This window comes from Spodoptera frugiperda, chromosome 5, assembly GCF_023101765.2.
Source record: "Spodoptera frugiperda isolate SF20-4 chromosome 5, AGI-APGP_CSIRO_Sfru_2.0, whole genome shotgun sequence".
In the NCBI taxonomy this organism is placed as follows: Eukaryota; Metazoa; Arthropoda; class Insecta; order Lepidoptera; family Noctuidae; genus Spodoptera; species Spodoptera frugiperda.
The window spans coordinates 898,196-918,818 of record NC_064216.1 but is presented as its reverse complement, the minus strand read 5'-3'; the positions used below and the strand labels follow the sequence as shown (position 1 = coordinate 918,818).

At 36.1% G+C, this 20,623-nt stretch overlaps 1 protein-coding gene across 2 annotated transcripts in view; it reads left to right on the top strand.

Moving 5' to 3' along the window:
• LOC118271670 (Ig-like and fibronectin type-III domain-containing protein 1) overlaps positions 1-20,623 on the top strand; it is a 169,145-nt gene that overhangs the window by 95,722 nt on the left and 52,800 nt on the right. For both annotated transcript variants that reach the window (XM_035587802.2, XM_035587803.2), the window contains exons 4-5: positions 348-411; positions 11,373-11,442. In XM_035587802.2, coding sequence (XP_035443695.1) covers positions 11,373-11,442 — 70 coding nt within the window. In that variant the 5' untranslated portion in view covers positions 348-411. The remainder of the gene's footprint in view (positions 1-347; positions 412-11,372; positions 11,443-20,623) is intronic.

Here is a 20,623-nt window from a genome sequence, read left to right as displayed (position 1 = left end):
AATATTAACATAGTCACTTTGATGATGTTACAACATCGACAATCCATGGCTGGAATATCAGATAGGTCCAGTAGGGCTCATGCCGACCCGGAGCCGCGGACTGCCTAGCGGGTTACCGGGGCTCCGGCTCGAAAAGCAGGAGAAGGAACGGGGTGGTTTTTAGTCAGTAAGAGTCTGACACTCTCTTTCGCCTCGCCCAAGGTGGGAGAAGAAGTCGATGATTTTCCCTCGTCAAAAAAAAATGAAATATGGGTATCCATTACAAATTGCAGATGTCGAAGTCCACTACAAAAAAAAAAACTTGTAGATGTGGAAAATTTCTAATCAATTTAATATCATTGTTACAGATTTCGCATGCGACCTGTAAGCTAGCTGCTAAGATACCAAAGGGTTCCGTACCCCAAACCAAAGGTGAGCACTATAACAATGGCATTTTAACCATACATAATAATAATCCTCATGTCTATTTCGATAGAATATGACAATAGGCTCCCGTATTACATGGGACTTATAACACAAATGGTGAAAAGTGGGTGTACAATGTATAACGGCAATGTGCACCTTTACCTAACCTGTATAAGAGTGACGTTACATTCCGTATTTCTATAGAATTGCCGTCCTATTTGATAATCATCATTTCATTAATTATATTCTCATTCATAAGACAAATAATTTCTTCTATCTAGCTGTATCAACTGAGCTATGTAGTGACACATAGAAATACATTTCATACCCCTATACCTTCCGCTACCCCTAAATACTACTACTCGTTCAGCGTGTTTCACGAGCCGATGTCTATTTTAAAGACCTTAAAATACCTTATAAGAAAATAGAAAGACATATGTGTTTCCAATCATTTCTATTTTCTCTCCACGAGTGTCGATGGCACCATATATCACGCTCCACACATCTCCTGAATTATTTATTGTTTCAATCGAACTATAAATAATACATACATATATACATAACCTGTCTCCCATGGGGGTAGGCAGAGACAATGGAACGCCAATTGCCACGGTTCTTACTCACTTCTTTCGTTTCATCAACAGTCATCAGTCTTTTCATGCATGCTCATCGGTTAAAGGTACTTTTAATTATATAACATATTTATAATATAAAATGTTTTATCGTAGCGTGATATAATTTAGCCTATATATATAACCTTCCTCAATACATGGACTATCCAACACAAAAATAATTATTCAAATCGGTACAGTGGTTTAGGCGTAGAGACAGAGACGTGAGTTACTTTCGTATTTATATAATTTTTCACCCACTGCTCGGCTCCTATTGGTCATAGCGTGATGTTTTATAGCCTATAGCGTTCCTCGATAAATGCACTATCCAACACAAAAAGAATTAATCAAATCGGACCAGTAGTTCCGGAAATTAGCGCGTTTAAACAAACTCTTTATCTTTATACTTATATATATATTACTAGTTACTTCCGCGCGGTTTTACCCGCTCTGCTTATCTCCTATTAGTCATAGCATGATGTTTTACAGCCTGTAGCCTTTCTCAATAAATGCACTATCCAACACAAAAATAATTATTCAAATCGGACCAGTAGTTCTGGAGATTAACACGTTCAAACAAACAAACTCTTCGGCTTTATATATTAGTATACTTATACTTATAGATATTAGTAATTATAGATTCAATAATTAATGTTCTTACCCCAGCCACAGAAACAGCATTAATTACAAAAACTGATCGCAATAACAAAGTAACAGCGATTTATTTTACAAATTGGATATTTAATTTGTAATTAGATTATCAGATTACGTTCAGTTTCAGCGAAATTATAATTTATAGGGGTCGCTCTCACTTGATTTATTTATAAACATGTTTTGAACAGATCGTGTGATTTATTTAAATAAGATTATATTTGTTGTAGTTAGTAAAATGTCTACGTATAATGGCGATATTTTTGTTTTATCTAAAGCATTTCTTTTCTTGTATATGAACGTTGCCCCACACTAGGATATTCTCCTGTGTTGTGGGTGCATTTACAAACATACTAGTTCACATACATATGACACCCAGACCCGAAACCAAAAATAGAGTTGTTCCATGCGGGAATCAAACACACGTTCGGTGGTAGAGCCACCGGGCCAACCATGATTGTACCTAATCTAGTCTAGTAGTGTGCTGTCTTATTGACTGTACACTTGATCGTATCTATACACGATCCATATTAGAATAGATGAAGACGTCACGAGTATTTTAAGAAATAATTTCGTGGTTACCTACTAATTCTCTTAACCCCAATTAAAAATTTTTTCAAACCCACTTCTTGATCAAATAATATAATTTAATAGATAAATTTTATTAAAAAAGTACTTTTAAAAAGGTCAAAACCATTTCCATTTCCACTTTCAATATCAATCAACCGAAAATAAGACAAAAGTGCTTTCTAAATAGGCAAAGGCACTTCATTGAATGACTATTTACCCTACAATAGTTCGATTTCGAAATCGATTTTCTTTTGCAAACAACCTGGCAATCGGGTGCGGCCTATCCAAAAACTTTTTTCACCGATAGGCACCGATTCCGTGTCACTTAAGAGCCTTTTACATTTCTCCTTCGTTAGTCCGTCCCAACGCCATCAGAATACGTAATTGGGGCCATTTTTGTTGGATATCGATCGACCAGTTTAACTTGACCTGTCATATAAACTGAAGTCTCTTTACACAGGGTTCAAGTTATAATATAAGAATCTGAGCTAGTAAAATGATTTACGGCTAGTTTGAGATTGGATTGGGGTAGATGAAATATGTTTTCCGCTATAGACTCAACTACATGCAAACAATATTAAATGGGTGAAAGTTCAGAATATTCTATTTGGGTCATACAAATATGTCCTTTAAAAGAACATGGGAATTTCCGCCATGATAACTGATGAAGAGGGAGCATTGTATTATACATATACACTTCAGCTTGCTAATCATTTACGCTGCGTCGGTAACTTTAGTTCTCTGTCGGATCACCTCGTTACGGATTTGATCCTTCACAGAGACTCCGGGCATAGCTCTCTACATAGCTCGATCGCGATAATCTCCAAAACTTATCTGAATTTAATAATTATTTTTGTGTCTGATAGTCCATTTATTGAGAAAGGCTCTATAGGTTATAAAACATCACGTTAAGATCAATAGGAACTGAGCAGAGCGGGTGAAAGTAGCTAGTATACACCTGTATTTATGTATACCCATATATTACTCATACAGATAACCAACATATATATTGACATACAAAAAAGACGAAAAACAAACAATTGTTAACACAAAAACAATAAAGGCACGAATCAAATTATTTATCAGACTTACATCGATCGCTATCAATCAACATACTTCATTGCGCGCTGAACAAAAGCCGCAATGTAATTGAAAACGTAACCTCCCATCGTATTTGCCAGCCTGATTGAGTTTGCGTTAGACATCGGATAGCTTCTAATAATATCCGATATTTATCTACGTGGTTTTGTTTATACACAATTTATGGGTTTTCAGGGCAAACAGACATTGAGCAATACTTTGTTTTATTTGCGCTTTGTATGGGGGAAGTGGGAAAAATATGGAACAGGGAGATATGCGCAAATCGATGACAAAAATACGTATGTACTTAGTTGGTTCTACGCATTGGCAACATGACATGCGAAGGAATTCAAAGCTTGTGTGACGTATTAGATTTAGATAGATATAGTGGTAATTATGTATCTCATTGAATAGAATGATATTCCAATAGTATTCTTATTCTTTGATTATTTTCAACTGCCTCGTTGGTCGAATGGTAGCAAGCCGGACAAGGGGTCTCAGGTTGCCCTTCGGGGATAAACGTTGTTGTTGTTTTATTTTCAATGAGACACATAATTACCATTAAATATCTATATCTGAAAAGCCACAGAGCAATCACACGAGTACGACCGTTTTGGAGATTGACCCTGTGGCGACACATTGACAAGTAACAAGTGACAGATGACAGAAGTCGCACATAGACTATCGACGAGCAAATCAATGGATGACGTCACAAATATCCTGCATCGCACATATGAAGTTTACATGCGAATTAACACGGATAGAAAATCCCAACGAACAACTGTTGGGCAGAAAGCCCGCCAGGCATGATCACCTCGCCTGGTCGGAAGATCCTCCTTTTCTTAGGGAACTTTACTCTCTGTTCCCTAAAACCCTAATGTGCTGCTATTAAGAATTTTGTCATCGATAAGTTTCTAATAGTAGATTCCACTTTAAATTAGCAAGGGTAACGAGTACTTAGATACGATCATTAAATATTTTAAAGTACATAAACAGTAACTAAAAGATAAAAACACGCAATTAACTATAATTACACTTAATCCTCACTACTTAAAACTTTAATTAATTAATTATGCAAATGTTTAATTCTGTACAACACCAGTATTAAGCCAAAATATTAATTAACACCTTTATACACACACAAACACACACAGTTAGTACTCATATGTAACCAATTATCGGTGTTTCGTAATCCGAAATGCGTTTTCAATGTTCCAGTAAAATGTAAAATGTAATACGGAATATCGGTTTATGCGGCTTTCGAAAAGTAAAACCTCAAAAAGTTGATTAATTTTATTATAATTCGCTATATAATGAACGTATTGAATAATATTGTAATTACGTGTTAACTTTAGCCCTCAATATTGACATAATCTTTGGAGATATAGACTGGGGTGCACATATGTACCTCTCCTGTTCCAAATTTCATGCCGATCCCTTCAGCTGTTTTAAAGTGATTAAGTAACAAACATATACTTAAGTGTAGGAGAGCCAAGCTTCGGCACAAATGGGCCGGCTCGACCGGAGTGATACCACGGTTCACAGAAACAAAGTTGACCGACGTGAAACAAAGTTTGCGTTGTTTTTCGCCGCCCTTAAATTCGACGCACTTGTAACGCCTCTGATGTGTCGGGTGTCCATAGGCAGCGGCGATTACTTACCATCTGGTGATAAGTTTGTTCATTTACCGGCTTACAACATAAAAACACACAAAATTTAATTTTTTAACTATATTAGTAAGTATAATATGTGTATGTAAATTATAACATGACACAACATTTCAATAGATAGTAATTATATGATGTTATTTCAGAATAAGCTCATGTATTACAAGTTCTCAGAATAGAGGTATAATTATAGGCGCAGTTGCACATGAATGCAGGAAGGCATTCATATAATTTCCATCTGCCGAGGTAATTGATAGTCCCTGCGTACTGTTTATGTTTCAAATAGATTCAAGCATTCTGTTATATGGGACTTATAACATAACTGGGGTAAAATGAATTATTATGTTATAGGCTTACTCATGTAACTGTTTGATGAGGAACTCGACTAGTTTCAAGCCATGCTAGAGGCTCATATTCATGAGTAGCATTCCGCGACACACGACGCGGCGATTGTCGCGCTGCTACTGACATAATTCGGTTGGGGTAAAATGGCTGATAAATTTAACCAGTTACTTTCGCGCGGTTTCACCCACTCTGCTCGGCTCCTATTGATCGTAGCGTGATATTATATAGCCTATAATCTTCTTCAACAAATGAACCATCCAACACCAAAAATATTTATTCAAATCGAACCGGCCGTTCGAGAGATTAACGCGTTCAAACTAACAAAGTCTTCAGCTTTATATATTAGTAAGTAGTGACAGATTCCCTAGGATGGTTTAAGGGAACAAAATGCATAATTATATCATTCCAACAACCTACATCATCCTACATCTTCAATTTAAAAAATCTAATTCTGAGTACACAAGCCGAAGTTAGGTACACACGGTGTCTTATCAAGCTACGCAAAACCAGCATATACTGACCTTCGATTGTGCGAAAAGTTCATACAAAGCGAGACCATGATAAACTGGTTATGTTCAGCTCGAAATAGAACCGTACTGAGCTCGTCCCTGACCTTATCCAAGGCTGAACGCAATCAGACTCTTTGTACGTTTTCTAGAAATAAAAATAATGTGACTTAAAGCATATTTTGAAAGATACGAGTAGATTTAATATCTGGATCAGACAAAATATTGTTTAATGTTGAGTTATAGATTAGATAGACAATCGAGCAGACGGGTCACCTGATGGTAAGCTATCAATGTTGCCCATGGACACCAGTTCAGGTCAGAAGGACGTTGCTAATTTTCGTTAAAGTCAGACCGCCGTACTAAGAGTTATTGAATGGTTACTTAACCCAGTCCTTTGCAATTGTCTTCGATATAAAATCATTACTGAGGAACAGTTTAAGTAATCATCAAATGTCTTTGACTGCAGCAGTAAGTCTCCAATCGTCGCCGATATTACGGTATACTATCAGGAAAGCACCACTGGTTTATATAGATTTCGGTTGTTTATGTTTTGTGATAAAGGGTTAAAGTACTGTAATGGAAACTGACTAACTGTCGTACTCATAGACATTTCATTATTAGAAAATAATTGCTTTGGACTGGGTTAAGAAACCATTAAATGAGTCAGAGTATGGCGGTAAACGTGAATTAGAATGCTAAAAATAATAACTCATTTCTGTAGCCTATAAAGTTTTATTGGAAAACCAAAAATAAACGGTACCAAATATATTATTATTGTCTAGTAAATTACGCCGGGACTTGGAAACAAGACTGGGGTCTGTATACCTTTTGTTATTTGTGATTGCTAACCTAAATGTAGCTTCGGGATTGATATTAGCTACCGAAAATTGAAAATGAACACGTGATGGAGCATGATGAGAGATTATTTCTGTTAAAACTAATAAATATTTGCTTTAGGTATCTATTTTATTAATCTTATTAATATTATAAATGCGAAAGTTTGCGTGTTGGTGTTTGTGTGTATGCTTGTTATTAAATCACGTCAAAACGACTGAAAGGATCGGGATTAAATTTGAAACAGGGTAGATTAAGGTCTAGAATAATACATACATAGGCTACTATTTATGCCACGGGATCACGGGCAACGGCGCTGGTAGAAGCTAATCAGGAGATAAATTAAATATGGTAACCTAAAATTCAATTTAATTAGTAGTTATTGAGTATTTCAGAGTTGTAAAAGAACTGTGATAGGAATGATAATACTTCATTCTATCTTTATTTATTCTCAACTTTATTACATTTAAAAATATGGTTGAAAATCTGAGAGAAGCTAGATGTTCATCCCAGATGTCTATTGGACCCATTTTCGGGCTTCATTCTTCACCAAGCCTTATTTTTGTACATGGCAAATAAAATGTTTTAAATTAACATTTGTCCAGCGCTAATAGCAAAGTTTTGTTGTGGATACAAATAGCAAAAACGAACTTCCTAGCTCAGTTACTCTAATAGGACGCCTCGTTTGATGCAAAGTCGCGGCCATTGTGATCCGTTCACTTTAATTATTCATGTATAAACAGTGAGTTCGGTCTGTGTAATCAAGCCGCTTACACACGTGCGCCTCGTATTGTAGGGCTGGGACACAACGGCGGAGTAACTTTCCTAAACGATATCGATTCGATTCGGATCTTGAAACTTGAGTACTTGTAAAGTGCAGTTGAAGTTGGTTCTTATTGTGAGAAATAGGTGCGAAGTACGGAAATTGTGCAGTTTTTGTTGCATGGCACTTATATTTTTTCTTCGCAGACTTCCAACGAAAGTTATTAAAAAAAAACAGTAATATTTAATACAAGACGAATCCAAACAAAATGTGACACTATACTAGTCACTTCCGAGGCTGCAGGTTTACCGGAGCTCCGGCTAGAAAACCTGGAGTAGAAACGGGTGGTTTTTAGTCAGTAAGAGTTTGACACTCCTCACATCGCCCAAGGCGGGAGAAGTCATTGGATAATTTTCCCCCCTTAAATAGAATACTAGTCACTTCATTACAATTACTGCGTCATAGTATAACCATCAGAAAAAAACTAAATTAGCACCCAACCAATCACTTCAAAACAACTCGAGTACAGTGACGTCACTATAGAGTAGCTCGAGGTGTATCAGAGTAGACGCAGTGAACGGGTCACCGCACATAAAACCGTTGCGGCCGTACCCGTAATGGTTGTAATGCAAGTAATATGCGGCGCAGTGTGCCACTGCCTTTATGTACAGTCGAGTACAGTATGTGTGTGCCTTTACGTTTGTGAAATTAAGGTAAATGGGACGATGATTATTGGTATTGTTCAGTTTCTTTGGTTGTGGAAGAGTGTGGGAGAGCCATGTTTAGGCACGAATGGGCCGGCTCGACTGGAGTGATACCACGGCCTCACCGAAAACTGACGTGAAATAACGCTTGCCTTGTATTTTGTTGTGTGAATAAGGTTACCGAAGGCTCAATTACCCCACTTTCCGTTCTTATGAATCCCCGATTCCCCAACAACCCTTAAATTCCTATAACCCAAAAGGCCGGCAACGCACTTGTAATGTGTCGATCAAAATGTTATCATTTTATATCTTGAAATATTCAATAATCGTACTATGTAGCTCTGAAATTGTATAACATAATTTAAAGTCAGTCGAAACATTACCATTAGTTAAAATTAAATTGCTTAGGTATTTAATTTAAAAGCACGGTTCCATTTTGAATCGATATAATTCTAAGCGCTGCAATAACGTTTCTCGACACCCCTCGTAATAGCTCCCATAGCATTGGAACAGCAAAATTTAATGTCCTTACTGAGGTACAATAATTACAAGTCTTTACCGATCGTCCGTTCACCGCGGCAAACTTTTTAACTGCACCTATAAAGGCACAGATTGAAACGTGTCATCAAAATTTAACCGGCCACGTTTAAAAGTTAGTGTTGCCAGTGAAATAAAACAAAGAAGTCAATTAATATAAAACTGTCGGTTTACCACTGAACGCGGTCCAACGCGCAATCATGGCGTAGCCCGTAGCGTCGTAGCCCCGTAGCAATTATGCTCTCGTAGCGGTCTCGTAGCGCTCTCTACGAATGCTCGAATAAAATGCTTGTAGAAAATTCTGTGAGTTGAAAACTTGAAGCGAATTTGTGGGCCAAAGAAAATTTCCCCTTGATAGTATCAAAAGGGTTGTGGAGTTATTGGGTTATTGCGTCGCGTGAAGAATGCTTTGGGGCTGACTGGTACGTCGTCGGCAGTGAGATTAATCGCACTATTTATTACTCAAGTACATGCAAATAGTGCGACTTTATATAAAGTCGCTTTATTACAATACCAAACCAATAGCCTTAATACGCGCCCGAATCCCTTTTAAAACTTAATTGAAATTATCGATCACTGTCTTTAAAACATTTATGTCCATTTTCACTAATCATTTCCTAACCAAAATTTAAGCGTATCACCTAAACGACTACTTGTACTATTAGGTGGCAGTTTAAGATGGGTAAAAACCAAAACTATGTTAAGTGTGACCTATCTTAGCTTAGAAAATAGGCATTAGTTACCTCAAGAGTACCTACTAATCAACAAACGATGACGTAACTGAACGTTTAAAAAGTAAGTAAAACATGTATTCAACCCTTTCTTTAGTCAAACACTGAATGAGGGCGATCCTCCTCTGTAAATAGGACTAATTGAGGGTGAGGAGGGGACTTTCGTAACTCTATATTATTGTAATTTCACAATTTCAGGAGACATTTGAGATGATAGGCTTGCTTTACTTCAGTTTTGTTTGTGTTTTTGCCTTTTTTATAATATCTTATACTTTAGGGACTTAGAGGTATTGCAGGTAATATTTTTGAAAATAAATAGACGTAAATTACGTTGATTTTATCGTCCTAATTTAATAATGCTTACAGTAATATTAAATTATTTAAATTGAATATTCTCCTGTGTCGTAGGTGCGTTTACTGTCATATAAGTTTTCATACACATACTCCCAGACCCGAAGCAACAATTTTTGGATCGCACAAAGAAGGCTACAAGGCTACAAGTTGCACGTCAGCCAGTTGCCCAGGCCCCGCGCCAACCGTTCAGTCTATGCCAAAAGTCTAGTCTAAGTCTATTATGCTTAGAGTAATTATATCCTGCTCCTTCACCCAAAGGTGAGAGGTATATACAAACAGCTCGCTGATCACTTACCATCAAGTGTTCCATCTGTTTATTTGCCCAATTTACTCTTAACTCACTTCTGTCGACCCCACTGATAAAAAAGCTATGTAATTCCAAAACAATTATACAAAGAAATATAAGAAGAATTATACAAAATAAAACAACTTATCTAAAAATATATAAAGAACTGTATTTATCTGCACATACTTACATTCCATTTTATACCCAATATTTGAAACAAACATTGGCTCGCAAATATTTGATCCAATTTGAAAAGTTTGACCAATTTATTTATTTGTGGGTAACACTGCACATTGAATGTGTGTGGTGAAATGAAAACCTGTGATTTTATTGACTCTGTGGGTATTAGATCAGAGAGAAATAAATAAGGCTAGACTTAAATCTTTCTTTATTGTGTATTTCTTCTTGAAATTGTGCCCAGTATACGGCAATAGGTTCACCGCCTGTTACATGGAACTTTTTACACAAATGGTAAAAAGCGGGTGTACATTGTACAGTGGTATTACGTGCCGTAATGTGCAGGTGCACCTCTGCCTGTCCCTTTGGGAATAAAAAGAGTGACGTTGCGCATATATTCTTCGCTCTCTCGTTAGAATTGACGTCAGTGTTTATCTTGATCTAAACTAAGTGCATAATTAATAAATTCTAACTAAAAAACTATCGTCATTGTTTAAGTAAACTTGACAATGACAACTAAAAATTAAAATATTACTACCAATGAAATAGTGAAAAGTACATTATGTCTTACCCATGGGAAGAATAGAAGTGGTTACAAATGTATCCTACTTTAGGGGACAGAAAATAAAGTAGGTATCCTAAGAAAAGGAGTAGGCCTGACCAGGCGAGGTGATCGTGTTTGGCGAGCTTTCTGCCCAAACTTTGCTCGTTGAGATTTTCCATCCATGTTTATGCATGTAAACTTCATATGCGCGATGTAGTATTTATGACGTCATCCGTTGATGTGTTCGCCTATCTACATATATGCGACTTCTATCATCTGTCACTTGTCATGTCCTGCCAATCTATTCTGTTTGTTCACTTTGTAGGTACGTGTAGTTAAAACCTCCTGAATTAATCCTCTTTAGATGTAACATAGGCAAGCGTAGTGTAGGGCGCCCTCCAGCTAGGTGGAGTGACGATATCCGCAAGGTGGCTGGTAGTGGTTGGATGCGTAGAGCTGAAGATTGAGCTCAGTGGCGTGCTATTGGAGAGGCCTATGTCCAGCAGTGGACGAAAACAGGCTGATGATGAGTGGGATGTTACACGAGTCTTTACTCTTTTACCTCAGATACAGTAATTAATATAAAATAATGTTTTTGTTCCAGATGAGACGGGTGTCGTGGGTGGTGGCGCTGATAGCGCTTTTCGTCGCCACGCTAGCAGAAACCACTGAAGGTATTTTATAGAATAATAAATATATTTTAAAACCAGAAGGAAACCACGATATTTCCTACAATAACTAAAAAAATTATAGACACGAAATCAATCAGGAAATTACACGATTATAACAATCTAAAAATATACGGAAAAACATGTTTATTTACAACTGTTAAATCAAAACAGTCCCACACACACATGCGTAATAACAATATTAATTAACTTGTACATATAATCAATCCCTCCTAAATATCTTTGCTTACAAATTTAATTTCCTCTTCCTCATTATTAAGTCAAAACAAATGAACATACGAGTCGAACGTAATCGATTCAGTCAACTCGAATCACGCGATTAAAATACATACACTCGTACAGCCCTATATTCGGGAGAATTAGTTTGGAATTGAAACGGTTTGCTGTTATAACGCCAATATCATAACAGATAGGGGTGTACGTGTTACGATATCGGTATCGATATTTCGGAATTTTCATTATAGCCGGTGTGAAGTGATTTGGAAGGTTCGAATCGATGCATTATTAAACTTGCTCGATCGTGTTCCCTAAAAATAACTTTCGGTGAATTCAAATGTAGATATTATTCGTATATTTTTTATTTGCGATATTTTCAGTCGAGTTGCTTCGTGTTTATACTTGTATTGCTTCATCTATGTTTTATGTTGGAGCCAGTCACCTGTACGCTGAGTGGTAAATTAAATTGGGAACAGCTTTGATGTGATTTTAAAACAATTTAGTATGAAAATGTCGACAACAAACAAAAGCAAAACAAAAGAAGGTTTACAATGAATTTTGATTTAGAACTCAACAGTATTCAATACTACGTATAACACTATTTAATTGAAAAGATACCAAAATGTTTTTATAATAAGGTCTAATTTGCCACACAACACAAACAAAAAATACTTTTTCATAATTTCTTTGCACAAAAGCTAGGAAAAATCAAAAACTACGCACACATCAAGCTAAACATCACCAGTTTATCATGGTCTCGCTTTGTATAACCTTTCTGTACACTTAACGGTCAGCTTATACTGGTTTTGTATAGGTTGACATGTAGTATGTACTAATCTACCTGGTGACTACCGGTGTAAGCTGTGTTCCAAAGAAAGTCATACTTTTTGGTTGCTTGCCAACGCAGGAGCGTATTATTTGATTTACTGCTCCATTGCTTAGCAGCATATAACTTGTATCATGAATCAAATTGTTAAGAGAAAATTATGTTGTAAATATTATGTTGTGTTAAAAGTTTTCATAAGAATTTATTTCGACTGAAAAATTTTTTGTGTTATAGCGTAGAAACTGCTGAAACGTTTTTGTTGAAATCGTCGCACAGGTATAAGTTAGTCCGCATTGTATGAAGCGTAGATGTATAAGAGTGTTGCATTTAATATTTATACATCAAAACACGTATCATAATTATTCAGTACAACCAAAAACACATTAGTAACCATTACACATTACGCAAATTAAACCCAACGCCAAAATCCCCATAATTCCCCTAACGCCCTTACAAAAACAATTTTATTACAAAAAGCATTAAAAACAACACCATGTACAAAAACTCTTCACGTAAATCATATGCGTCTATAATCCTCGCTCTGAATGACGAGTAAAAACAAGCATCCTGTACAATTTTCATCAAACGAAAATTAAAAAGCTCTTTCGTCAGAAAACCCATTAATTTTCCTCCATTCTTATTTTGGCACCCTCGCGCTTGAGTGTAAATAGAGTTGTGATACGAATTCATCACTACTATGTCATTGAACGGAATTTTGCTTTATAATTAATACGTGTGTACCGTTTTATACCTAAATATGAGTAGCTAAAAACTTTTAATTTGGTTATAAGGTAGCGAAAATTACTTTATTTAGTTTAATTAAAGTTTAGGTCAGTGATTCCCAACCTTTTCCTGTGTGACGTGACAAGTGATGGACCAATTTTAAATAGTTCTTGTTTGGTTAGGGACCACTATTACTATAGTTTTTTCATATTATGGGTGTGTGACAAAATCTGAGTGTGGGATGTCTCTCTCATCACTTTTGGATTATTGAAAACAGTTGCTCCTCTCAGTTGTCTCTAATGATATCTAGGAACAGTGCGATGGAAGATTTCAATCGTGTTTTTTTTAAGAAGTCTTTTTAAGAAAGCTTATAATGAATTTAATTTTTAAAATGAATAAGTTAAACATTTATTTTTTAACATACAGTACAAAACATTCTACAAGCCATCATAGCCAAAATGTAATTTAACCAGGCAGTTAAAATACAAATTTTAATCTAGACATAGTCACAAATATCTAGTTTCGAAGCCAGACTCAGGCAAAGTTGCACCAACTCAATATCGAGGGTTTGCGACGTGCAAACAGTTTCGTCCGCCGACCGCCAGGGGGTGCGCTTGTCGTTTGTCGTCCAGATAAAGGATTTTACACTGAAAGTGTAAAGTGCAAACTTACTTAGACATTATTATCGTGGACATTGAAGCACGCTTTGTTGTGTAATAATGCAGTTTGTGATGGATTAAAACTTGGAAAGAGGTATTATTGTTTTTCAGTTTATGTAATACTCTACTTATTATTATACGACACTATATACTAAACTTATATTGTAGACTATGTTGTTTAAAAAAATAACTATACTGTGTGAGTTTGTTATAAAAGAACCTATCTCTTTTACTGTCTCTGTCGCTTTGTCAATGAAAACAAAGCGACGCATCGTGCGTATTTGTGAACCACTTTAAGGAGAGTAGAGTCAATGTTTATTTAACTTCTTTATGTTTACTTTATGTTACGAAATTTCTTCACTATTGTAATGTTAGAACACCTTAAATATATCCTACTAACTTTATGATGATTATCATTAGTGGGTGGTTCCAAAATAGATTCGTTCTCTATAATAGTAATAAGTAAATTAAATACCGTAACTTCCTAATTGCATCGATGACGAAAATAAAATCGCCTGAAATATAACATAAACAAACAATTACTATTAATAACATTATTTTAAATAGAAAATTAATTATACACCAAAACATCAATTAAATACCTTTTCCATTGAAATACACAGCTGTCAAACTTTAAACAAATACTCCGCCAACGGGAACTTCAACCAAACAGTTATTTATTTAAACTCAATCTTAGCTTACAATAACCAAAGGAACTCAATACTGAACACTGGCCTCATGAATTTGCCATCAATATTAGAAAACAGGGAACAAGGCATAGGGTATAGACCACAGGGTACCCGATTATCGATGGGGGAAAATCATCCAATGACTCCCGCCTTGGGTGAGGCATAAGGAAATATCAGGCTCTTACTAGCTAAAAACCACCCTATTTCTTCTCCTGCTTCGAGCCGCTAGCACGCTACGTTTTGCTGGTAAGTCACTATAATGGTACCGCGATGCTCAAGACGACATCATTTCATTACGTACCCCTTAAACATGGATACAGGGTACCCCGTACTTTATATAAAACCCTGTAGGATACAAGGCACAATGTACAGGACACAAAGCACAGGGTTTGGGGTATAATGTAAAGAGGATCGTCATCATCAGCCTATAATTGACCTACTTCTGTAAAAGACCTTTCCTCACACGGAGGAGGGAGCCATAATAATTAAGGCTTGCTCAAGGCTTGGCGTTGACAGGGTTCTGGGTACAAAATAACAAAACAATTCCATTACAGCTAAGGTAGTTTAATTATAGTCGGCCATTCACAGTTGGAACTCAATCAAAGGGCAGGACGTATACAGGTGCAAGTACCCTACTGTGTCGTGTGTTTGTCGTAATTAATCTTTATTGATCACATTATTGGGAGTTTTACCCTATTTCTGGAGTCACGTGATGTGGTGTTATGTTTATAAATAGTTTTTTTTAAAGTTAATGACAATTGTGTCATTAGTAAAACTATTGTGAGTCTGACTATTATAAATGAGGTAATAATAGCGTCTGCGCACGCTGCTCATGACGAAGACTCCCTTTGTGACTCGAAACTAGTAGAGCCTTTCTCTATAATTATTTTAGATAATTTAATAAGATATTAAGTTCGAATTCTAAGTCAGGCAGTTTTTATTATTGCCTTTTTAATTAGAAAATATGCTCCTTCTTTCGATAAGCTCCTGGCTAGTGATAAATGACAATACCTACTAAAGACACAGTACTGCCAGCTCCTTCAAGGAAACATTATTATGTTTGTATTTAATAAATATATCTGTTCATTCCCTCGGAAAACCGACACAAAGTAAAATAAGATGAAATACGCAAAACGTCTACGTTTGACCTAATTCCCCACAATATAGGTCATTAACTCGAGAAATGATATACAAAATTGAATTTATTAATAAAAACCCTGTCGACAACATTTCATTTTCTGTCAAGAAATACGTTTTACAAGAAAAAATACGATATCAAAATAATTATGAGACGTCAAATCTTTTGAAGCCATACACAAAGGGAATTATATATTATGAGTCTGCCTACCCATCAACGAAGAATTTCAACTGACATCAGATGTAGCAACGTGATTGGTTGACCTGAAGGGCCAATCATCTTTACTGTATTTCTGTAACTGTCAAAATTTAAATTAAGAAAGATTTTTTCACTGTTAAAAGAATATGTATCGAGAGGAAAGTTTGCTGTTGGTAATGTAGTAGTACAGTAGGAGTCTGAGATTGTAGTGACATACTAACAAAAATATATAATGTTTTTATATGGAATAAACTGGTGAACAACCAGACTGATCACCTGATGGTAAGGAATCAGCGCCACCCATGGGCACTTGAAACACTAGAAGCGCTACAAATGCGTTGCCGGGCTTTTGGGGGTTAGAGATTTAAGAGTGGTTGAGGAATCCGAGATTGGGACGATTGGGAAGTTATTAGGTTGAGTAATTGGGCCTCCGGTAACCTCACTCACACGACGAAACACAACGCTAGCGTTATTTCACGTCGGTTTTCTGTGAGGCCGTGGTATCACTCCGGTCGAGCCGGCCCATTCGTGCCGAAACATGACTCTCCCACACTTAAACTTAACTGTTGTTGCGTATTAAGTGTACTCCATTTTTAACTACTTGTTACATTTTAACAAGGCAGAATGACCAGCAACTTGGAACCTGTTTACTGTTTGTATCGATTTCTGCTTAGTCTCTAATGGACCTGACCCAGTTCACCACAATATTTATATTCTATAAACAAGTTGACTTGGTTAACTTTTAACCACGTTACGTTAAACTGTAAACAACTGTTGAAAAATATGAAAAAACATAGTGCTGCATGTTCTTGTAAAAGTATTCGTTGGCATTTCATAATCATCATCATCATCAACAGCCTAAAAGTGGCCACTGCTGACCTCTTCTCACACGCAGAAGGTTTGAGCATTAATCACCACGATCGCTCAATGCCAATAAAATCCTAGGTTTTGTCACAATGTTTTCCTTCACCGTTTGTCAGTGGTGTCTAAATAATCTTAGAAAGTACATATGACTTGGAAAAAGTCACATTGGTACTTGCCGTTGTTAGGTTTCGATCCCGCACTCTCATGCATGAGAAGCGGGTGAATTAAACCTCCGGGCCACGACGTTTGCGTTTATTATATTAGTATTAAAAGTAATTAAACACTTTAGTCTTTAATTTTGTGAGATATCCACCAACGACCAGATGGATCCCATGATAATAATTAGCGATCAGCACCACATCTATAACACCAGAAGAGTCACAGATGGGTTAATCGGTCCTTTAAGAGAGGATACACCCTTTCTATGTATCTTTGCATTTCTTTCACGTAGCTCAACGGTTTTTATAATTGATTGCGGACATGATTAACTTATGCCCCATAGAAAATGTGTCAAATGAACCAGATTAAGCAATATGTAGATATACTGTTAAAAAAGCCTCATAGAAAAATATTTAACAGAGCCTTCACTAACGTTTTGTTAATATAAATTCTTCTCTTTAATCTAAAACCACATCGTACCTTAATATACGAAATCTCATTCATCATATTTTTTGGCAAAGCTAAAGAACTACATCTCAAACTCTTAAAAGTAAAAAAGGACGTAGTCACCGCTTTCTATTAGAAGCATAACTTTTATACTCTGTGGCACAATGGACTGAAAATGATCGTTCGTTTCGTCAAAAAATCAAAAAAGACAAATCATCGGTTGTTAAAAGGATTTCACGGAATGAAATCTAGCAAGATAGAGAGTACATCTCGGAAATGTGCCGATATCTGACCTCTTTCGGTTTCGGGAGTCTCGGCAAATATACTTAATGGATGTACCGTGCTGTTGTGACATACGAACACTCAGGATAACGTGCTTAAGAGTACCTTTATGGTTTTCGAAGAAAATATACTTACTGCCGTGCCGTTTTAGTAACGATCTTGTTCCGATTTTACACAGATAGGTCTAATGCTGACATGGGGTTGCGGACTGCCTAGATGCCTTACTGGGACTCGAAAAGCAGGAGAAGAAACAGGGCGGTTTTTAGTCAGTACTCACTCTCTCACTCACTCCCTCAGACAGACTTCCTTTAGCCTCAAAGTAAGTTTAACCCAAAGCGGGAAAAGTCATTGGATGATTTTCCCCCCTTAAAAAAAGGCTGAAACATTTAAAATAAGTCATTAATTACCACAAATAGGTACAAAACATACTAGTTACCGAATAATAACAATTAGAAACAACAATATATACGATCATACCCGCATTAACAAAACATACGCGGGTTAACAAATTTAATGAAATTTACGTGAAACAAAGCCGTTATTACTCGTAAAACTAGCAGAAATTAATTCACGAACTAAAACATAATTTGTAAGGATTAGTAGCGAGACACAGATGAATGTTTAATCTTATGCTAAATTGAACGTTAAAATTTAATACATTAAACTGCATTTTGTTTGTGTCGTGGCATTAAAATTAATGGATTTTTCCTTAGTTATTCTTGTTATATTTCATACTACAAGACATTACAGTCTGTATTAGTGTATAATTTAATTTAAAACTTAAAGAAAATTGACGCAGCATATTTTACGTGTTTGAAGATAATAATTGTTAATCACTGTCTTGTCTGTGCTTGCTACATTTTGACGCACAATCGCTCTAGTGACGTGAAAAGTCAACTAATAGATAAAGATAGTACTACATACATAACGCACGCAAGATATTAAAGAAGGCATATTAAGTTACACTCCCGGAGCTGCGGACTACCTAACAGGTTTACCGGGGCTCCGGCTCGAAAAGCAGGAGTAGGATCGATGTGGTTTTTAGTCAATAAGAGTCTGACACTCCCTCTCGCCCCTCCCAAGGCGAGAAAAGTCATTGGATTATTTTCCCCTCTTAAATATGTAGCAAGAAACTATAACCCGCTTTTACCCACAAATTACCCAACACTGACCACAAACACACGAGTTTATACTCTAAGTACTTAATAATAAAGTCGAATCACGTACAGCGCTCACTTAGGTATTCAATGTGCCATAATATTGGCGTAATTTTTGATACGTGACCATCTGTTTATGTCGTTTATGGTTTTTTTAACGTTTGATCTGCATATAAATGTGGTGAAAGTGTGGTGAAAATATAATATGTAGATGCTGTTTTGGTTTAATAGAAACAAAAGACTATAAAACGAAAAAAGACCATGTTTTGACTTTTGAGAAATGAAAAACTGCAATAAATAGGTGTTTTTTGATGATGTAATACAAATTTTTCTCACTACATGCTTTGGTATAAAATCTTTTCTGTTTATAAAAGAAACTTTTTACCCGCTTTTAATGAAATGTGGTAAGAACTTAAATAGACAGGGTATGAGCTGAATAGAGTGATAGGATACTTTTTTACGAACGGGAACGCTAGCGAAGCCGCAAGTAGAACTAATCTAATCAATCATAATTTAGTCCTTACACAGAGACGAGAGAGAAAATTACTTAAACTTAAAATTTTAAGTAAACTATTTTTTTATAATAACTATATGAGACATACTAAATTAACTACAAATCACGGTTTAATAGAGCTTTTCTCTATTAATTTACGTGAGTAAACCGTGAATTTTAGTTAATAATCAAATGATTTTTAACATCAAAACAAAAATAAGTAAACAAGAAAAAAAGGAATTCTTATTACTTATTTCTTTACTCATCAGTCTTTTCAACAGTATGTATTTACACAAAGAAACGTAGGAAGCACCACAACGCCGACCGAGACGTCTGCGTCGAGACGACGTGAAATCTTTCATTTCTTATCTCGGAGGGAAACACTCCGTAATATCAAGCCATACGATATGAGTAGCCCTCCCCCACTTCCTATTATACAGGAGTGAACTATGCAGTGTACCTAGGTAGTGTGCTTAGTATACTGGCTGCTATCTTGAGCACTAATACCCGTCAAAGTTAATTAAACTATAAATTACTTTTTGAAATGTCAACAAATAAAGAAATAAATAGTAGTTACCGTATACCTACGAAACATGGCTCTCCTACACTTAAAGTCGATGATGAAAAACCGAACCGATGAACCGAACTACCAACAAGTATTCAAAAGCATATATAAAAAAACAATTGCTTAACGAAAATCAACCTTACTAACCCAGAATAACATTGCTAATATTACAATCCTATTTTGCTTGTTTAGGCTGCTTTTCCACCAGAGATGTGGATGCGTTTGGCTTCCACCAATCATATTCATTGGTACACATAGCTTAACACTGGTGGAAACTGACTCAGCTAAGCTATGTTTTTATATGGAAAGATGTGTGCTATGGGTGCGTCCTATTTATGTGTGCTATGAATGCCTTCTCTACTATTGATACATCGCATATTCGAACTGCGCATCTTCCTCGCGCAGCTACATAGCTTAGTATCAGTGAAAACGATCACATTGTTTCGCAGCTTAGCTATTATATCTTCGTAGCATAGCTACATAGCACATCTCTGGTAGTGGAAACGCACCCCTACACGTTAATCCCAAACCACAAACAAAAAAGTAATTAATATCAAAATATTAGCAAAACAGCGGGCGAGGGAACAAGCGGATTAATGAGGTCTTTACAAGCTCAAACTTATCCGTAACTAACTTAGCACCGTGGTTTTGCTTGCGTTATCAACACATTCCATGTTAAATATTATTATTGTACTGTAATAAATAAGCGCAGTTTCCTTATTTTAGAAATAATTCTGTTGTTTTTTTTAT